Consider the following 21,719-nt stretch of genomic DNA (forward strand, 5'->3'; position numbering starts at 1 on the left):
GCGTGGCCGCCGTCGAGCTCCGCCGCTCACCATCCTGGCGCGATGCGCCCGACCTCCGGCTCCCAAGGCCGGAAACGACCAAGTCAAACCGCGACCTTGTTGAATCCAAGCTGCACATATGCGATCGAACGGCCCTCAGGTACCCAAGGGGTGGACGGTAAATGAAATACCGTCCACCCCCGACCCCAGCAACGCCGTCCACGAGCGCCACCTCAGCTTTGTGCCCCGGCTCGCCACGCCGCCGCCGCGTTCCCGCCGCTACTCGCCACCGTATCCTTGCTCCCGGCGGCCAACTGCCGTCTGAGGATGTTTCACATTGCTGGTTGCGTCGTATCTTCTTATCTTATCAAACTGCAACTATACGATTAATAACTAGCATAATACACATAACGCATCACAGCAACAAAACTACTACTTCTACTACTACTCTTGTACCATCACATCACATGAACACACACACACACACAAGAAGAAGTTTGAGCCAATGTCATGAATCATTGGCACCCATAGCCTCATCACTGTCGTCGCCCTTCAGTGTCACATCCTCCCCGTTCCTGATCCTCCTCATCCTGTCCATCACCCCGTCCATGGTGCTGTCGAAGGCGTCCCTCATCTCCCCCTCGAACCTCGCCCTGGGGTCCCTGTACAGGAACCTCGGGATCATCCTGATCACCTCCTCCCGCATGGCGGCCACCTCCTCGTCGCTGTACCTGCTCAGCTCCTCCTCGATGTCCACCCTCCCTTCCAGCACGTCGTCGGAGTTGAGCAGCACGTAGTACCTGCCGCGGTGGCCGCTCCTGCCGCCCGGCCCCGGTCCCGCCGGCTCGTGCCACCGGTACTGCGCCTCCAGGGTGGAGGCCCGGTGGAAGAAGACGGGGATGCACCCGGCCATGACGCTGTCGATGGACGAGCGGCGCATGAACGAGTCCCCCCGCGGCTGCAGGCAGAAGCGCGCCGAGGTGAAGAGGGCGACGAGCTTCGCCGCCGTCCGGCAGGTGATGCTGCCCTCGAGGCCATGGCTGCAATCCACCAGCCCGCACCGCCCACGCCACGCCGCCGCCTCGCACACGTCAAAGACACGGTCGCGGATGACCAGCTGCCCCTTGAGGCGCCGCGCGCCGGCGAACGCGAACAGGAACGGCCGCGGCGCCGCCCGCGCGCGCGCCTGCCACGCGGCCACCTCGCCGGCCGACGACGGGTGGAAGTAGCTCGGGTACGGCACGGCGATGTCGCGCGGCGCCCAGATGTTGGACTCGTAGGTGAGCACCGTCATGTTGCCGGTCTCGGGCTGGCCCAGGAAATTGTTGCCGCACCCGTCGTCTCCCCCGCCGGGCTCGCGCCGGAACATCCACGTCGTCTTGGCGGCCACCATGAAGTGGTCACGCCCGCCCAGCGCCGCCCACGTCGGCTGCGCCGACAGCCACCGCAGGAACGCCTCCGACGGGCCGTCGCGCGCCGTCGTGTTGAACCCGCACAGGTGCTGGTGCAGCTCCAGCGCCGGGTAGTAGGGCACGTACACCGCCGTCGCCGCCGCCGGGTCGTCGGTCAGGCAGTCGTACCGCCGCATCCAGTGGTGGAAGATCACCTCCAGCGCGTACTGGTCCGTGCTGTACCTGCAACACATTTATTTGTAATTTTGTACACACATCACCGACAATTAATGTGCATCGATCAGTACAACGTGCTTGCTTGAAGAAGCTTATTATTACCATCCTGTGCTGGGGATGATGCCGGAGTCACCGTCGCTGCCGTTGCCGGTGGCGGGGACAACCTTGGGGCCGAGCCCGGCATTGACCGTGATCGCGCACCAGCTCCACATGTCGTCGAACAACGGCGAGCCGGCGACGCAGTCCCAGAGCATGTCGAACCGAGACGGCAAGTCGAGCATGTACACGTACCGCCCCTCGCACGACGGCGGCGGCGGCGGCGGCGGCGATGACGGCGAAGGAGACGCCGCCACCGGCGCTGCCGACCACCGCTTGTCGTCAGCCTCGACGGCCGGGGCCGGGAGGAAGCTGGCGTCCAGCGCGGCGGGGAGCACGACCAGCGCGGCGCGGCGGGGGGCGGCAATGGAGGAGGAGAGCGAGAGGTGCATGTACTGGAAGTGGAGGAGGCAGGAGATGAGCCATGAGCCGGCGATGAGGAGGCAGTAGAGGAGGTACTTGGGGTAGTGAGCTTCCATGGCTGGAACTGGAAGATGCATGGACGCCTCCCCAGCTAGCTCTGGGGTTTAGTAGGGGGGCTAATGGAGGCTTAAGGTCTGAGCTAAGAGCTTACAGCCCCATTGTGTGCTAGGGCTTTGTGTGACGATCCATAATTTTTGTGACCTTTGACCATGGACGTAAGCCAGCCATTAAGATGCGTAGCAACAAGCCTACAACCAGTGATGCATGTGTATGATCTTCGGGCAATGGCCCTAATAACTATCTGTTTTTTTTTTGTATTTCTTATTAAGTGGAGTGGTGCAGCATGGTACATTGGATCCAAGTCTGACCTTGTCCCTCTTTTTGGTCTCATTGGTGCCTCCTGTGTTTCTGCAGTTCAATTTGGTTGTCAAGCATTGTTTATACGGTAGGTCGATTGTTATATGTTGTGTGTGATCTATGACCGCTCGTGTGGAGCATGTTGACATCATGCATGGCAGCACGGCACTTGTGGACTAGCTAAGATTACAGCTGCTAGTATTTGATATGTAGTGTTTTACATTTGTATTTGGCCATTTCATCACAATCTCAGTGGTTTTTTTTTTGTCGAATTGGAATGTTTGAAGAATATTGTTGTTAATCACTTCTGATATTCCGTATTCGAAGCACTGCGTTTGTGGTTGAGCGTACCTCCGTCTCTCCCCCCTATTCAAATAGTTTGAAATTAAACATGAATATGCAGAGATGGCCGTAATACAGCAATGTAAGCATGAGCTGAATATCTTGATGATTTCTCATTTTCTTGTATGCAAAATATATGTGAATAAGCAAAGAAGTGAAGAATTTGATGAGTAGTTCGTGTGCATGCCCCTATCAGCCCGCATTGTAAAATTAACTCATTTGTCTTCTCAATACTACACAACTCCTGATTAAAAAAAAATACTACACAGCTCTCCGGCATATCCTATAAAAGAAAAAAAGAGAGAAAAAAGGACTAGTATGATTTAATATCGTGCCATGAAGATCTTCTTGGAACTGTGAATATATAAGATCGCGCGACGAACAGCTAATAATCTAATGTGAACTTTTTTTTTTGCGGGTATCTAGTGTGAACTGTTTCCTTCATGTTTACTTCTTTGCTTTGAACAGTGTGCCTATTGTCTCCTTCAGAGTTCAGATGCACTCCACTTCGTGCAGAAAAACCCTGACGCATCGTCGGATCCAAAAACCAAGCTGTGGGCGTCTCTCAGATTTGTAACCGAGATTATTATGTGGCATTCCTACGCAATTGACTTGAGTTGTCAATCTGATTTGCTCATTGGGATTCTCAGTAGTCTTCCAGAGGATCAGTGTCAAGATTCCAGGGGCTAATTTTTATAGAGTTCCTGTCCCAGTGGCTATTAATATGGAGATTATAAAAGTGCTTAGAAGTTCTTGTTTCCGTGCCTGAGAGGCCTGGGAGTTGATTGAATATTTGGGGGGCAACTCCAAGACAGTGGCCTTCGGGTTTGCTGATCCTCTCGCTGACTTTCATAGCTGGGCCGGCCTGGGTGCCACACTGCCACTTGCAGAGCAGAGTATCAGGAGTGTGTATAGGAGAGCTGCATGGATCCTTATAAGTTATCAGCGTTTATTTTTTTTCCTCGTTGGGTCAAGTAATTGCATGAAAAATAAAGGAGTGATTTGTGCCTTGCTTGCAAATTCACATCACCTGTGGATGACAAAGTGGGCCCAGTGAGTCAGTGCCCTGGGAATATACACTGCAGACGATCAAGAGGTTCTAGAATCTGAGGATCTGCCATCCTCCTTCGTCTGAGCATATGAACAATTCCAGGTACACAAGTACTACATTCAGCAGTGTGCTGCTCACCAGGCATACTCTGTCACAGCAGGATCTTATATGGAAATGCTCCACCAGGCAACGAGTACTAGTTCTTGAAATGTTCATTTGGAAGAAGCCAAATGGTGGAAATTCTTATATGGACTCACCCTCTGTCAGAACCATTTGCCTGGATCATCTCAAGGTCAAGCATCGATGGCAATTTCTAAAGGGTAATGCAGTTATAGGGCACAATTTTTCCATACATCTGAAGGAAAATAATATCACCAATGACAATTTACTGAATACTATCAATCCAAGAAAAGAAATATTATAAACAATTCAGTAATAACTCTCCATATGCTAGCAGTTTTCCCATTCATGGTTAATCTGCATCTAATAAGAGAGCCGTCGGTTCTAGGTAAATCCAAAATCACATTTGACTTTAATCTCCAAAATTCTCTGGATGGGGTTTATGTCATATGCAACCCACAGCATCACTCTATACTGCAGGGGCTGTCTACCATGTCACATAAACAAGAACACATGTTTATCCACCATCATTGTAGATGGGGGCCGGCCACTTGGACTCGGATAGGCTATCAGCTTTCTACAAATTGCGTTTTCTGATATCTAACAAACCCAAGCTACCAATGTCTTGGCGCATTGCGAAGGATCTGTCACTATTGGTATCATCTACAAGGGGCGGGATAGGATGGTCAGTCATCGACCCAACCACATGACCCTGCGTATGGATCGGTATACAAGGAACTTGGTGCAAATGAGTCCATAGGATTGGAGCGGAAGCACTGATTCTGGACGGTTGCAGGTGGCGGTGGAGTCTGAGATGGTTCAGATGCTGGGTGGCCAAGTAGCTCTTGTTCGAACAAAATATCTTGTTCTTTCGGTGTACTTTCTGGATCTTTGGGTGCAAAAAAATTTTTGGCCTCAGGAAAGATGATAAGTTTCCTCCTGGGAATCCCTAGCTCTTTTATGATCTCATGCTTCCTGCAAAGGATCCAATATAATCAAGTCACACGTGTGCAGCAGATAGCTGACAAAGGTGAGAGAATCAACATACATGCAGTATATCAGAATTTGATCACGAAGAATGCCATCCCACGCCCTTTGAAAAATGTAGCCATTGGGGCCTTCCTTCGCTGCAAAGGGGATATCACTGGGAAAAAAGGATAAACAAGGAAAAGAAATACCAGTTTAATCAATACGTATTTTGAAGGGAACAGGGCAGACGATTACAGAGGCCCCTTTAATTCTCCAGTATAATGGAAAACCTGGGCAAACACTTCCGGTGATATGTTGTTGGGCAGAGCCTGCATACTGCAAACTGCATATCCTTATCATCCTTATTCTCTTCTCCATGACACACACTACATTTATGCACATGACACAGGAATTTCAGTCCAGCAGCAACATGCTGTTCGAAAAGGGAGGCCCGGACTTTGCTATCAGGATGTCGCAGTTCAGAAATACACTTAGGGTGGTAAAAATGACCACAGGCATAGTCCTTACATTTGAATACCTGAGAAGAAATGCAGAAGTTAACAATGAATTACATCTGTTCAGATGAGAACGTACAAAATAAAATTTGCCAAACATTTGAATTACATCTTGATATTTTATTTGAAACAAAAAGGGAATCTTGATATACTTGTTGATTCTTTCTTTCTACAAGAAATTGAGCTGTCCTTTTTCACACACTGTTTCTGACTCAGGTATACCATGTATTATTTATTCATCTTTTCCAGAAAATACAAATACAAAATCCAGTTAACATAATCAAACATAGATGGTAAGCCTACCTCAGCTCCTGATGATAAGTCTGAAGACCCCAATAATCCACAAGCAGAACACTGATGTTGCTTATACTTACAGTTCTTGCATATAAAGGCTTTCTTACCAATTATCATCTGAGTTATCAATGAAAAGAATGAAGCACTTCGCACATAGAAAAGCAAGCATGAGTTTAAAGAGCCAGCAACTCAATTAAGAGGTACCTTTGCTTGTTCACTAGTAAGCCCAAGGGATGGGCACTTGGAACCCTCACCATGTTCTTCAGTTAGGTGGAAAGACCTCAGACATCCACCATCACAGCTGAAATAAAACCAAGGAAAGAAGTGATAAGCATTGAAATAAGATTTAAGAAAAACATTGCTCCAAAAATCTCTTTATCTTAGCAAAGGGCAAAAGAGATATAATATTAATACGACTGAAGGGAATATTTTTATAAGCATGTAACGCATTAAAAGTGCAAGACTTCACAGACAATTTAATGCATCATTTGTGGCACATTCCAAAATGAGATTTTATAAATTATCATTTACGTCTATCTGTAACCACTGAATGGGAAATAGGACAGGACAGCTGGGAGGATGTGGCAAACTCATGTTTTAGTGTTTGAACTCAGCTTTAATATAGATACAAGATATGGTTTGTTCTTGGAAACTGTTGGAGTATATTGAGCCCATGTATAGAGGCCCATCTAGAGGCCCATGTATAGGAACTATATATCCCACCCTTCTAGGGTTTGGAGGAATACAAGCCATCATTTCCTCCTACAGAAATAATGATTAGCTCATATAAAGGAGAGGAAGCCAAACCACTGAAACTTTAGTATCAGAATACCTACCAAGTTACGAAGCCACCATCGTCACAAATTGCACAAACATCATCTCCCTGCAAAAAGAGCATATTAATCTTAATGTTGTGAAATTGGAAGAATTACACCGGTAAAAAAAATAACACAGAACAAAGTTACTATTTAGAGAAGACAGTAAATCTCAAAAATTTGAAAAAAAAAAAATATGGTGATCTTTGTGTCGTCAACGGAATGAATTTTTAGTCCAAAACAATGCTTTGGTGAACACTCTGCACCAGGTTTAGCGTCATGCAGTGTTACCCGAACACCCATATCCTTTTTTTTTTGCCAACTCAGACACCTCGCTCTTGTGTCAGATTCATAGCGGTATGTATTTGGCGTGTCCACAAAAAACTTGCTGATTTGGATACCCGCATCCGAACTCAAGCATCCATGTCCATGTAACACCAGCGGTCCAGCGCCATGTTCCTCTCCTTACAGCTTAGAGTCATGAAAATTATGAGATGGCAACCAGTATTGGCTAGGTAGGACAACAACTCGAAGAATAGAATTTGGGAGTTTTGGGACAGTGCGTGACCACATATGGCCCTTTCATTTACACCTTTGTCTGGGATGACACCTTGTACAATTCAATCAAGCACGTCCAAATTATGCCCCATGCATGCCGCTGGACAATACTGGCTGCCATCTCAGAGCTCTTAATGGTTTTTGGATGGGCACCGAACAAAAATCATAGTAATAGGAGCAGCGGTTCAAAGAGAAATTTTATGCCACATAAACCTCCCTTGCGCAGACTGCAATTCACTTAAAAAAATATTTTTAAAACATCATTCAAGATTTCTTTTATCATTATGGGGTAGTGGAATTGAATATTGTCTTATAAAAAGAAGCATTCACAGAAAATAAATTCAGGTCTTTAGTATCTACGATTATCTTACCAAACAGATCGCATGACAGTCAAAAAACTGTTTATTAGCAACTATTCTGGAGATGTTCAAGTCAACTTAAGAACAAGGCAAAAAGGTCATTGTGTCCATAAAGGTAGGGACAGGGACCACGAACCACATAATGACCCACCCCCCAGCAAACATAATAACCAAACATGTGAGGACATTAGCTTAGCTTTCCCAATTTGTAGCATCTTGCGGATATTTACCAAACAGTAGAACAATGACTGTGCTTTATGTTAATCATCACATAGTGGTAAACTTTTTTTCTTTCCTAATCTAGTATGCCTATTAAAACTTCCTCTGTTTTAGATGTTACACCTAAGCCACAACAAGAGAGATAAGTTTGCTACACAACATAGTATTGTGTCCAAGTGACACGACGATTTAAGGAGAATCCATTTCTCCAGATTGATTACCTGCATTTTACTAGTACCCAGCTGAGCAAGCAAAACTACCTAATCAATGCAGCACCATGCTAAAGTTATATTAAAGTGATCCGGAACGCTACATAACCAATTTTCCCAATTAATAAACGGAAGAAACAACAAAAAAAAATACAAGGTTGTGAGCTCGTTTACATCTTGAGGTTCTGCCTTGCGCTTGTTCTTGCTCTTTCGCTTGATGTCACGAGCTTTTCTTGGTGTCCGGAGCACATGGCCTGACTTCTCTACTCCATCCATGGCCTGCCTCCCCTCACAATTCATTTATCAGGCAGGCTGGTTTGCTGCCAAGAACAAGAACCCGTTCCCAGTATGAGCTACTGATGGACCGATCAGAACCCCAGGTTGTTTCTCCTCGAAGTACCCTGGTCAAAGACAACAGATTTCTGCTCAGCGAATAAGAATCACCAGAGCCAACCACCGCTGGCTTTGCGTTGCGCCGGGGTGGGGGTGGGGGCGGCATCATCTACACCTAAAAGGCTAAAACCCCAATTCTAAGTTTTGGGAAACAAAATTGCACCCGCACATGGATCCCCAAAACCTACGGCATCAACTGAGATCGATCGGCGGCTGCGGTCCCAACTCTAGTCGAATCGAACCCCAAACATGGTGAAGAATTACGGCACCAAGAGATGGCTTATCCATGCTTAGCATGATTGGGTTCCTTACCTCAGCATTCCGGATGCATCTCCGTCCCGCGCATCCGGCTGGAGAGAGAGAGAGAGAGAGGGAGAGAGAGAGAGAGAGCTGGGTTGGGCAGGACACTACTCACTGGTGGGTGAAAGTGAAACGGCGCCTGTGTGAATGCAGTACGGCTGTTCTGGAAGGAGCAGATAACCGATTGGATTCTATAGCCTGTTTGGGAAATGGAAACGGGGCGTAGGATTCGAATAAAATTTCCGAAGGCAACCAGAAATCAAATCAATCAATAGACTGAGGTCTAGCTCTCCAGCTTAAGGCTTGAATCACACAACAGCAAGTGAAACTTGTCACTGAGCATTGAGAAAGGAAATGATCACACAGCACACAGCGAAATAAAGATCTTGGTCAGCATTTATAACGGTAAATCTCTGAAAACCTCTGATACTAGTCATAAGCAGGCTCTATAGCTTCTGGCACATATCACTGAGTATTATGGAAATTTAGTTGCACAAGATGTCACCCTAAATTTCCAAAGTAATCTAACAAGCCAGTCCAACCTGCCCATCACCCTGAACTGTCGGTCTGTCTACCTCCGCACACCAACAGAAAGAACAGGTAGTCTGAAACGTGTGGAAGCTACTCATTTACATGAAACGTGTGGAAGCTACTCATTTCCAAGCCAGCCACAAGTTCCTGGATGTGGATGGGTAAACGAGGATCCTGATGCAAACAAGTCGATAGGACTGGAACATAAGCACTGGTTCTCATCGCTTGCAACTGACGGAGGAGATTGAGGTGGTTCAGGCGAGGCGTTGTCGAGCAGCTCTTCTTCCTCGGGTATATCTTCCTCATTGAGTTGTTCTATGAGCATTTTGGGTACACGTTGTTTTTTGGCATCTGGAAAGACGATGTGATTCCTCTTGGGAGTTCCTAACTTTTTTACGATCCCATGCTTCCTGCAAAAGATTTTAACAAATGCAATAAATCTGGAGTGGTAACTGTGGACAACAGCCAACCAGGAGCAAGGTGGGCGAATTAACACACGTGCAGTAGATCAAAATTCGATCACGAGGAATGACACGTCCATCTGGTGTGGTGCCTCCAACTCATCCCACACCCTTTGCATGTAGCCATTGGGACCTTCCTTTGTTTCAAAGGGGATGTCACTGCCAAAAATGTATAAACTGTCGGCAAAAGAAACTCATGTTTTTATCAATAGAACATAACAAGAAAGGGACAGGAGTACGGAGGAAAACCTTGGCAAGCACCCCCGGTGGTATGTAGTCGGGCAGCTTCTGCATACTGCAAATTGCATGTTCTTATCATTCTTGTTCTCTTCTCCCTTGCACACAATACATTCATGAATAGGGCAAGTGAAATTTTGTCTGGCTGCAACTTGGTCCCCAAAAAGTGATCCCTCGAGTTCGTTATCCGGGTAGAGCAATTCAGCAACACACTTAGGGTGGTAAAAGCACCCACAATCATCAACCTCACATTGGAACACCTGACGAGTCAAGCAGAAAGGAAAATATGTATTCAAATGAGAACGTGCAGGTAACAGAATTTCTTGAACATTTTGAGCATATACGCATTCTGGTGCATACTGGGATACCTGTGCATTCCTATACCAAAAGAAAAGGTCCCTCTCTCTTTTTTATCCTAATCTCTAAGTAATACTATTTTCCATTTCTTTAAATCTTTCAAATTAAATTAAGTTCAAACTCTTGACAAAACAGGATTGTACCATGCCTACCTCAGTTTCAGATGACAAGTCAGAAGATCCCAGCTTTCCACAAGCAAAACATTGATGTTGCTTATACTTGCAGTTCTTGCATATAAAATCTTTATCATCAGCAGCAAGTATCATCTGAATTATCAATGGAAAACATCACTATATCAATTTATTTTAGACATACAAAAGCAAATGCAAACTTAAAGAAAGAGGCAACTAGATAGATACTTCTGCCTGTTCTTTGGTTAGCCCAAGCATTAATCTGCACCTAGATCCTTCACTGTTCTCATCAGTTAGGTGGAAAGACCTCCCACATCCACCATCGCAGCTAAAAAATATCAAGGTAAGAAGAGATGTTCACATGAAACATGGGACAAGATTGAACCCTTGTGTTACTCCAGAAATTTTGTAACATCAATGCAGTTGAGTTGATAAATGATAGTGTTTAGAGGTCCATGTCAAATTCTATAATCTGGGTACTATATTTATTGTGCATTGTTTAGGTGTATTAATGATTTAAGGGAAACCGGACAGCTGGTCGAAATGCAGTGATGTGTCACGCTGTAGAAGGTTTTATCCCTAGCCTACCCAAACTGGATTGGGACTAAAAGGTTTGCAAGAGAGAAAAAAAAAGGAAACTGTAATGCTGATTCAGCATTGTTTGAACACAGCAGAATATAGAAAAAAGTATATGATGTTCTCAGAAATAAATTATTCGCCTAACTACATGAATCATATTGAAGACATGTGAGTGTAAATCAGTAGGTTTAGATTGTGCCTGGACAATGCTAGTACAAAAGTCAGAAGTAAATTTATTTTTTGATGGTCACCCTCTATCTTTGTACGACACAAAAGGAGATTGTTTGTTTATTTGGTGACTCAAACTCTATCATTATAAATGCTGCTTGAAGCATATGGTGAGATTGAAAATTTTGGCCTGGAGAAGGGCTATCTAGCATTCTTGCCTACTGATAGAGTATGGTGCACATACACTTCAAAGTTCAAACTTAATCATTTTAAAGTAGGTTTTGTGATACAAAAACGAAAACACAAGATTCATATTTTAAAATACTTTCCTACAGTCATGATTTTGTCATGAACAATATACCACTAGAGAAACTTGTGGTTCAAGTTTAGTTTCTGAACACTACTCGGAGTGAAATTGCATCTTACAGTTGATCAAAATTTCAAATTGCGAACGATCCTTAAGAGAAATATAGTAAATCATCATAGCTGCGGAAAAAGGAGACAAGCAATAAAAACCTACCAAGTTACATTACCACCATTGTCACATATTGCACAAAGATCATCTCCCTGCACAAAGAGCAGATTCACCTTAACTTTGTGTAACTGAACAAGCTACACCGGAAGAAAATGAACATATAAAATGGTTAGCCACTTCTTTTTTCTTAAGCCAGTGCCAATCTAATATGGTAATTATAAATCCTGCACGTGTGCTTCCCTATTTTATTTTATTTTTGGTAGCAAATGGCAGGAGCTCTGCCTTTCAATTAAGAAGAAACGTGTGCTTCCGCTATGAACTACTCTGCACCGTGAAGTCCACTAATCATATAACAACGCGTAGACACTCTCATGAAAGGCCACAGCTAAAGCTGCTATTTTTGGCGTACATCAACGTGAACAAGCAAACTGACAAAGTAATAATTAACTAGGCAAAGTGCTCGCTCGCTTACATCAAGTCGCGGCTTGGGCTTGCTGCTCTCTTGGTCGGTGCCCCCACCTCTCCCCAGCCTCCTAAGGTCGCTTCGCTGCGAGCTACCTACTGGAGCCATGGTCTCCTCTGCCCCCACGAGAATCAGGCGGGCAGGCTGCTTGCGCGCAGATGGTTTATCCCTTCCCTGAAGCAGGGGCGGACATTGGGTCAGATCCCAATACAAATGGCACACATTAGGGGTTTGGATGCTCATTTCGCACAGCAGGAAGGGAAGGGAAGGGAATGCGCTGGCGTACCTGCTCGCCGCCGGCGAAGCTCTCGACGAAGAAGTGGGCCAAGGGCGGCGCCACTGGCCCTGTAGTCGCCGCTATCGAGAGAGAGAGAAGCAGCAGTTTCGTCGCCGCTATGAAACTGGCCCACGGCCCAACCCGCCTTCTGCTCCTACGGGCCGTGGGCACACCCAAAGCAGGAGCAGAAGGCCCAGTTTGGCCCAACGCGCGAGAAAGGTGGGTAACTATGGCCAAATATCTCAAATTAATCTCAAACAAGCAAAGGTGGGTGAGTGAAACCGGGAAGAATTTATTTAGTTCCCAATACAAGTGGCGTACACAAGTTAATAAAATGGACTTTTCCGGAATGAACATGTTTGGCCAACACCACAATCCCATAGAAATCTTATTCCACACCATAGGTGACAAAAAGGAAAGACACTCTGAATACACAAAAGCACTCACAAACACTGACCACATGCTGATGATGCTTGATCATCTTATTACGACTGAAACAGTGGGAATCTGAACTCGCAGAGGATGAAAATCCTGATTTTATTTTAGGCGCCTTTTCCAGACTAGTTTGGGATGGAACCACCCACGTAAACGCCGATTGCTCCAAGAAGGTTGTCAGAGAGTCCAAAGAAGCCCACAACGCTAGCATTCTTAGGGAGGGGAATGCTGAAAGGCACGCTCTGCTCCTTCCCATACGGTCCATACACCCCTAAGTTGGTTTCGATCTTCAGCGACGCCACAACCGGTGATCCAACATAAGTACCAGTTGTTCCAGAGAAATGCTTCACATACTCTGTTGGTTCAAGCTGGATCTGCAGGAAGAAAAATAATTTTGCCTGAAGATTAGTACTATGCACCTCTGTATAAATTATAATCAACAAGGTAGAACAAACATATTAATATAGGTAAAGTTTTTTTCTGCAGACGTGCTGCTTGCAAAGTTTACTCACCGTGGTAAGACTCCCACCTCTGCCACCGGATGGACCTACAGTGTGCTTCTTACCAGCTTGATCAGTATAGGAAAATCCAAATGAATCAATGATGTCGCCAGCTTGAATCATCACACTATCGAGGCGCTTAGGTGGCTCTGTAACATCAAACTCTATCCCTTCACCCAAACCCCACACCCCAATCTTGATAGGAAAGGTCTGCGCAAATTATAGACGAAGAACAAATTTTTTCAAAGAGAAATAAAGGTAACAAAGGTGCGTGATGATGAGCAAATCAAGGCACACCTACCTGTTGTCCAGCAGTGATGGTTTCTGGTTCTGTGGAAGCAGTGGCTTTCTTCTGCGTGGCTTCTTCATCTTTGTCACTAGACGTCTCTCCAGTTGCGTCAGTGAAGGGGGATCTGGAGTAGCCTATGTAAACACCAATGGCATCAAGAAACTTCCCAGCACGCCCGAAGAATCCCACGATGCTGACATTCTCTGGTAACGGGATGCTGAATGGGTAGTCGTTGTGCGCTTTCCCGTATGGCCCATACGTTTTGATGTTTGTCTCAATCTCTAGCGATGCCACAAAAGACCGAAAAATTGTTCCAGAAAATTTCCTCACATACTCCTCTGCTGCAAACTCGATCTGCATGAAAAAAAACTTAATTAGCAACATCACTAAACTTTTGTATGAGTATGGATTGCAACTTTGCAAGCCTGGACAGTTAGCTCAGTACCGTTGTAGGTTGCCCACCAGTACCGCCAAACGGACCTACACTGTGCTTCTGGCCTTCTTCATCAACGTAGGAAAATCCGATCGAATCAACAGAATCGCCAGCACGAACAGTCATGCTTTCAAGGCGCTTGGGTGGCTCCGTGACATCGAACTCTGTCCCTCCATCCCCACCCCATGCTCCAATCTTGATGGGAACAGCCTGCAAATAAATCAGAGGCAAAGCAACATGGTTGAAACTAGGTAGAGAGAAAAGGTGATCAAGGAGATGAGCTAAGTTTCTGCACCTCGGCAACCATGAAGATTGGTTCATCTGGGGAATAATCATCCAGGTTGATTCCTGTTTCTTGTTCTGTGTTTGTGTTAGCTGATTTCATTTTCACGTAGACGCCAATGGCATCAAGATTATCGCCCCCTGCACGGCCGAAGAATCCCACAATGCTAGTGTTCTCTGGCACAGGGACGCTGAAGGGAATTTGCTTCTCTGGCATGAGGATGCCGAGGAAACCTGGCAGGGACTGAAAGAGGTCCGTCCCTTCGTCATACAGCTCGTATGATTTCAGGTTCGTTTCAATCCTGAGCTATGTCACAATCCATGTTCCTTTTGTGAGACCAACGGATCCAGAGAATTCCTTCACATACTCCGTTGGTTCAAACTGGATCTGCACGGGGGAAATGGAAAAGAGCAAGAGAAGGCTATGATTGGTTAGCATATACCTCTGACATGATCATCAGAACAAGCAGCAACATATCAGCTTGCTTGCAAGCTTATTCTGTTGATGCCTGGAAAATTAATCAAACTGAACATTGATCGAAACCACCCACAAAGACAACAATGTACCTAGGTAGCCAGTTTAGAGTTGGATCACTTACCGTAACAAGCTTCCCACCGTTACCGCCAACTGGACCAACAGTGTGCTTCCGGCCTGCCGGATCAACATAGCTGAAACCAAATGAACTGACGAATGTGCCGACCCGAGCCGTCACGCTCACGAGACGCTTGGGTTCCTCTATGATGTCAAATGGAACCCCTCTGCTCCCACCCCATGGTCCAACCTTGATGGAAAGGGTCTCTACAGTCTGCAAATTTAATTTGAGAGATTTTGAATTGCAACGTCATTTTAAGGTCGCCGAACAATGCAACTCAGATTCAATCACGGTCTGCAGCATGTGCATGCATTGTTCAAAGAATACCACACGGGCACTAGAACTGGCTGGAAATGAGCAATGCAGGTGCAGGACATGTACCTCTCCATCCATGATGGGTGATCGCAGGGAGGAGGAGGAAGTGGCTTCTGTCTACTTGGTTTCCGGCGTGTTGTGTCTGTGTGGAAGAATAATGGAAGCAGGACGTATTTATAGAGCGGGAGCTAGTTAGTTACGAAAAATGTCACATATTAGGCTCCTTTAAGCCTTCAATAAATCCTAAATGTGCACTCTAAAAAATAACGAAATCATAAAATCAGAAACATCGGCCATCAATCAAACAACTCTAACCGTAATAGCTATTGGACCTGTTATCTTTTCTAACAAATTACCTATCTCTATCATTATAAAAAAAATCTAAAGTAATTGATAATCTAAAATTAGCAAAGCACAGATGGTTACGCTAGTACTTTATAATTATATATAATGGATCTGCACAATCATCTAACTTATGGCCGGATCAGAGGTGCCTGACATCAAGGATATCATGTGAGTACTTCCGATCCGATTCAACATAGATTTACTCGTTCTTGACAGGTGTATACGTGTCTTTTGGCATGTATGCATGTGCAGAAAGTGAAGCTCTTGCATGTCTAATCCGAGTATGCTAGTAGTACCAGCATGAGCTGACGAGCCGGAGGATAAAGAAACACTATTGCTATACAGTGATCGAGTACGGTGATTATTGGGTCTGTCTTGTTGGTTTCTTCGATGAATCAGATCAGTACATTCCGGACAGCAAAGCTGTTGGCGTTTTTTTTAAAAAAATTCTTCAATGAATAGGCATGTCAAAGTGTGGTGTGGACGAACAGTCCCTGAGCTAATTAGCGCATGTGTCAAGCTATAGGCATATCACGTCGATCTAGCACTGTAGAATGCGTGATTTATGGCGACATGCATGATGGTAAAAGGCGACAGCCACAACTATTCCAACAAGTGACAGCACGCGACACTAGCTCTAAGAGTCTTTATGGGGATCTATATGGTTTTCATTTTCACGTGCTGGAGAGATCGAGGCATCTGCTCTCGGTAAATTAAACTTCTCTCGCAATACATCGTTTTCAGACTTTGGTTCTTTTTGTTGCTGTCAAGTTTTTAAGTCTGTTTAGTAGAATAAGTGCTGCAGGGTCGTGTGGTTTTTTCGAGAACCTCTCGCGGTTCATGTTTGCAGAGACCGGATTCTTTCTTTTAATAAAAAAACATCATTTTTCATGTGGCCGAAAGCCTCGTACCGTATGCATCGTCCCTCACCAAAAACTCTCCTATCCTCAGAATAATTGTGATGTTTCAGGGATTAGCAGTAACTTCACAATCTTGAGGTTCTATCTATCCTATAGTTAGTTGATCCACCAACAGCATAAATAAAAGAAAGCGGCACCATACACTATGATTCATTTACAAAGGACGACATGATGTTTCGTGTTTTGGTGCCGTCGAGTTCATTCACCAGATTGATGATCTGTAGTCTTAGCAGCTAGCGATGATATGATGCTTCGTTCCTGTTAGTTAACGGTACAACGAGACGCCGCGCCGTGATGAAAGGACGCTAACGTTGCTACAGTGACATGACCTGTCAAAGAGAGTGGAGAAATCCTAGCTATTGCTGCACTAATTGTTTGAGTCTGGCCTATCAAACAATTAATAATTAATTGTTTGGGGTACATATATAGTTTATTATTTATTCCTGATATCTTACTATTATTAATTGGAGGTTCTTTTAAGCCTTCACGTGAGCTATCTAGGATCCTAGGTGGACACTTAAAAATAAAAAAAAACTCAAAAAATAAAAAACATCCGCCCATCAATCCGGCAACTCTAATCATAAAAGTCATTGGATTTATTATCTATTCCAAATAAATTACCCACCTCTCATAGTATAAAAATGGACAAAGTACCCCTTAAACATGTATCTAAATTACCCACCCCTACAATTATTATAAAAAATTCAAAGTAATCCCCTAATCTTTGTGTAAATTGCCCACCTATGCTACTATATAAAAATAATGCAAATAACCCCTAAATTTATATATAAATTATCCAATTATATCATTATTAAAAGTTGAAGTAACCTCTAAATCTGAATCTAAGTTATATATAAATTATCCAATTATATCATTATTTTTTGTCATTATTATTATATTATTTATATTATTGTTTATATAAAATACTACTCATGATATGTGTCGCCATTTATCAATGTACGATAGAAGAGATAAATCACCCTGTTAGGATGGTTGGGGCTTATTACTGTAGCAGCTGATTCAATAGTATTTTGTGAGAGGATGTGGTACTGTATCGGCTGCTACTGGCTAGTTACTGTAGTGGCTGGTAGCTGTATGGACTCAAAATCTATAATTCATCAATACATATAGGTATTGTAGTTATAGAGATATTGTAGCACCAGCCATACGAACGGGCTGAATATCATTTCACAGACAAATAGTTCAATTATATATATATCGAACATATATATAGAAGTGTGATGCAAAAATAAATCTATTGCAACTAGATAATGATAAATATATTTTGGAGTATGTTAGAATATTTAACAGATGAAAAAGATCGTGAGATAGATAATTGAGAATGTGATCTCCGGCGCTCCTGGCTTTGCTCTTCATCATCATCAGGTGCATGCAAAACGACGATCTGTGAATTGTGAGATCCATCGATTAACTGGTGACTCGTCGGTTCACAAAACATCTCTAGCGTATGGACAACTAGAAATATTGGCGCGCTAACGCCGCGCTTGCAGGTTATATGCGTGTATATAGTTGTGTAACATGTGAGGGATCATTTGCTATAGCATAGAATGTGCCGGACATGGTATGATGGTGGGTGACAGGGCAGTAAGTAGACTGACAGTAAGTAGACTGACATAATGAATGGACAACTCTAATTTTTACTATTGAAAATAAATATGATAGTTCTTTGTTCATATACAGCAGGTGAGCCTCATCAAACTTAATAGATGGTGATGTCTAACAGGAAAAAAAATACTGCAAATGATCATTTTCCTGTACATTCTTGATCTGAAGCACGAAAAAAGATACACGCAGCAAACTATCTCGAAGCAGGAACTCTATGCCTTCGATTAGCAAGCAACACAGCATATAGAGGAAAAAGCCTGCACCAAATGTGAAGATATTAAATGCAATGATATTCACAGCCCTGGTTCAATTCGACAAATGAATGAGTCCATGCAGTGTGCTTCTTGAACTCCGGATTACTATAACAATGTGTGCTGGCATACATCAACCACCCTGCACAATAGAATCGTGTTTAGGATAAAGATAACTCCTATCTGGCTTATAGCGGGCTTTGAATGTCTTAGGTAGCCAAGCTACTAATGATCTGAATGGTCCATTTTTTCTATTGTGCATAGTAGTTGCTAACATCACCAACTGTTCAGTTGGTGATGTTAGCTCCAGAATGACAGTTCAGTTGGTGATGTTGGCTCTAGAATGACAAAGTAAATAAGCTCAGTTTCCTACCTATCTTTCAGTAAAGATTGAGTCTTAAAATCAGTGATAGGAACTCACTGAGTCACCCAACTACTTGCGATTAGTCAAGCAAACACATTTTCAAAACTTTGGGTGTCTGGTTCTTGAAAAAGCATCTACTAAGCCAATATAATTCATCCAGTAAATTAACCCTAAATGATCCTTAGTACATTGAAAAAACAAAGGAATATTCGTATTCAGGAAGCAAATATTGGGCAATTGGATAAGGATATCACATAATGGCATATACAGATTAGTATTCCGCGTAATGAAAGACAAATATCCTACTTCATATTATATTTCTATATATACATAGATTCCATTACAGTTCTAACAGGCCTTACACTAATTTTTGGGGTGAGGAGAGGTCGTGGTACCAAACAAGTTTACCAGTACGGCATCAAGTGTGGGATATATATACCATAAGAAAAGAACTTGATTGAAATTCGCTATTTTTATGCCACTTTAGATGTACTGCTCATTGCATGAACAAACTTAAACACCATGTCTAAACCACAAGGCACAAACATTTTGAATATATTGACCACCAATAGCTGGTAATAAAATCAGAGAAACCACAGCATCACTTACCTTTGAATAAGCTCCTAATTATCCACAACAACAACAACAACCAGAACATCAATAGTAATGGCACTCATTTCCTTCTTCTGAGTGATTGCAAATCGTCTTGACATCGCAACATTGTAAAATCTCCTCATATGCTCAGACAATCGATGTATCGCACCAAGGTTGCCTACAGCTGATAAACGCAGCATTATAGCATCAAACTTCTTGTATGAAAGTTTGATGTCACGGTTTATAACCTCATCTAGAAGAGCACTTGCATCTTCTGCTCTTCTGCAGTCAAACAGACCATCAATCATTATTTCGTAGGTATCAATAGCACGTCTACATCCCCTTCTGTCCATCTCATGCCAGATATCTAAAGCTCTATGTGCCTCTCCCATCTCAAAGAACATCACCATCAGCATGTTATAGATATGAACACTGGGCTCGCAATGCGGCCTCTATCATTCTCTCAAGTGCATCCTCAGCCTTTCGAAGACTGCAGAGAACCTTAAGAAAGCAATTGTAGGTGACAATGTCAGGAGGAAATCCAGCCTTTCTCATCTCCTCCAACACACGATAGGCAGCATCCAGTTTACGCACCAAGCACATCCCTTCAATCAAATCTTTGTAAGTCGAAACATCAGGCATACACCCACTACTTCTCATATCTGAAATCAGCTCAAAAGACTCCTCCATCCGATCAGCCTTTGCTAGCGCAACAATCATAATCGAATAGACCTTGGCTGTGGGTGATGATATCGTTGATCCTTCAGTCCTCATGAAGCCCCTCAGTCCTCAGGGAGGCGGCGAGCGTGCCGGGCTGCGAGTGCATGCCGTCGGAGAGGTCGAGGCGGTACCACTGCTCCGACGCCAGGCTGAGGACGCTGCCATCCGGCAGGTGGCGTACGTCCGCCACCTGCAACACGGGGCGCCACCTCGACGGCGGCGACCTCCACAGCGCCGCCACGGCCCCGTGCGGATCCGGCCGCCGCCGTCGTGGCCCCGCGCGGAGAAGGCCGGAGATGGAAGAAGGTCGCGCGGCGGCGACGACCTCGCGGTCGGTGACTTGGAGCCCAGAGGAAGCGCAGGCGTGGGGGAGGCCGGAGCACCACCGCCGGAGAAGGAACAAGAAATCCGGTCGCCGCCCCTGCAAGCTCGCCGTGCGCTGGAGTCATGCCCGCCCGCCAGCTGCCGCAGCCCTAGGCATGCCGCTGCTCCTTGTCCTGGGCGCGCCGCAGCTCGGCGGCGAAGGACGGGCCGCGCGCGGAGGGAGTTGCCGCCGGATCTGGCCGGCCCCTGCTTCCGCCATAGCCGACGTCGCCGTGGGCCTCTGTCTCCGCCGGCGGGCAGGCGAGCGAGCAGATCCGCCCCGGAGAGCTTGGGAGCGCGCCGAGCGTGGGGGTGGCGCTACTCGCCGCCGGAGAGGAGGGAGAAGGAGGCGGCGGATCCGGCCGCGGCAGATCTCGAGCAAGCTCGCCAGCGGCGAGGGGGCTGCGAGGCCGACGGAGAGAGGAGGCTTGGGGGCGGCGCGCCGTGGAGAGAGAGGGGGGCAGGGGTGGATGGGGAAAGAAAAATGAGGAGAGAAGAAAAGTGAGTTATGTGCCAGTGTCTCGCGTCCTCGATTCGGTGAAGAGGCAAGAACGTCACCCCTGGACCCGGAGCGACCAAGCGGCGGCCGCCTGACCTGTGCTGCGCGTAAAGCGAACGCGAGTGAGTGGAGTCTATCAGTTTGGTGGACACGCGGCGCAGCAGGAGTGGGCAAAAGCTGAGAGGCTCCCACAGAGCTCCTTTTGGTTCCGCGATATGGATCTACATACATATAAAGTGGACATCTACTTCTTGTTTCGGAGACTTGCATGCGAGCGTGGCGTGCTATCGGGCAGCGGCGATTTCTGGCATGCCAGTGGCATGCATGCGGGCACGGCGACAACCCTAGCATGGCGCACCAGACGAGGAGGCGCGGTGACGTACACAGGGCGGGCCCAGAGAGTGGCAAGGTATGCCGTGGTATACTCTAAGCCAGCACTCCTCTTTCTAATGACTTCTTTAACTCGAATTGATAAAATTTGAATTACAACTTGATAACTATATTGATGACACTAGATATGAGGAAAATTTATAGGTCTTACGAATGTTGTTGACCTCTCAATTCTAGTTCAAACTGGAAGGCATAAGGTTTATGATATGATTTATAATCTTCTAAAATTGGTCTTGCTTCTACCGGTGGCAATATTTTTTTACCAAAACCAGTTTTTCACTAGTATAGATCTAAAAACACATTCTCTCTACTTTTACTGGCTTTTGGGCATACAAATTACCCACCTGCCATTGATTATGTAGATACCAGTTCGTGTTCTTTTTTTACCTCATTCTCTCCTCCCTCTCGCGACCCTTCCTCTCCGGGGCCTCTCGCCTCCCCTCCCGCCAGTGTGTCACGAGCCTTGTCCAGCGGCTGCACAACCCTACTTTGGT

General features: G+C 45.3%; 3 protein-coding genes and 1 pseudogene across 3 annotated transcripts; all 4 read right to left on the reverse strand.

Moving 5' to 3' along the window:
* Positions 1–346: 346 nt before the first annotated feature.
* On the reverse strand, positions 347–2,245 carry LOC120700841 (xyloglucan galactosyltransferase KATAMARI1 homolog). The gene is made up of 2 exons (XM_039985058.1): positions 1,710–2,245; positions 347–1,613 (listed from the first exon to the last, which is right to left on the reverse strand). The coding sequence occupies exons 1-2, from the start codon at positions 2,201–2,203 to the stop codon at positions 488–490; spliced, it is 1,620 nt and encodes a 539-aa protein (XP_039840992.1). The 5' UTR covers positions 2,204–2,245; the 3' UTR covers positions 347–487.
* Positions 2,246–5,422: 3,177 nt separating this feature from the next.
* Positions 5,423–12,429, reverse strand: LOC120696963 (protein ENHANCED DOWNY MILDEW 2-like). Its single transcript, XM_039980036.1, has 13 exons — positions 12,316–12,429; positions 12,039–12,203; positions 11,612–11,658; positions 10,573–10,672; positions 10,366–10,479; positions 9,869–10,116; positions 9,657–9,796; positions 8,640–9,568; positions 8,109–8,335; positions 6,611–6,657; positions 5,979–6,075; positions 5,784–5,891; positions 5,423–5,503 (listed from the first exon to the last, which is right to left on the reverse strand). The coding sequence occupies exons 2-7, from the start codon at positions 12,135–12,137 to the stop codon at positions 9,667–9,669; spliced, it is 738 nt and encodes a 245-aa protein (XP_039835970.1). The 5' UTR covers positions 12,138–12,203; positions 12,316–12,429; the 3' UTR covers positions 5,423–5,503; positions 5,784–5,891; positions 5,979–6,075; positions 6,611–6,657; positions 8,109–8,335; positions 8,640–9,568; positions 9,657–9,666.
* A 227-nt stretch (positions 12,430–12,656) lies between these two features.
* On the reverse strand, positions 12,657–15,338 carry LOC120696969 (mannose/glucose-specific lectin-like). Its single transcript, XM_039980051.1, has 7 exons — positions 15,220–15,338; positions 14,845–15,051; positions 14,259–14,633; positions 13,976–14,173; positions 13,543–13,884; positions 13,254–13,451; positions 12,657–13,115 (listed from the first exon to the last, which is right to left on the reverse strand). Exons 3-7 carry the CDS (start codon positions 14,460–14,462, stop codon positions 12,867–12,869), a joined length of 1,191 nt encoding a protein of 396 aa, XP_039835985.1. The 5' UTR covers positions 14,463–14,633; positions 14,845–15,051; positions 15,220–15,338; the 3' UTR covers positions 12,657–12,866.
* A 2,710-nt stretch (positions 15,339–18,048) lies between these two features.
* On the reverse strand, positions 18,049–20,846 carry LOC120696972 (annotated as a pseudogene).
* Positions 20,847–21,719: the final 873 nt, after the last annotated feature.

Source organism: Panicum virgatum, chromosome 3K (assembly GCF_016808335.1).
Source record: "Panicum virgatum strain AP13 chromosome 3K, P.virgatum_v5, whole genome shotgun sequence".
Taxonomy (NCBI): Eukaryota; Viridiplantae; Streptophyta; class Magnoliopsida; order Poales; family Poaceae; genus Panicum; species Panicum virgatum.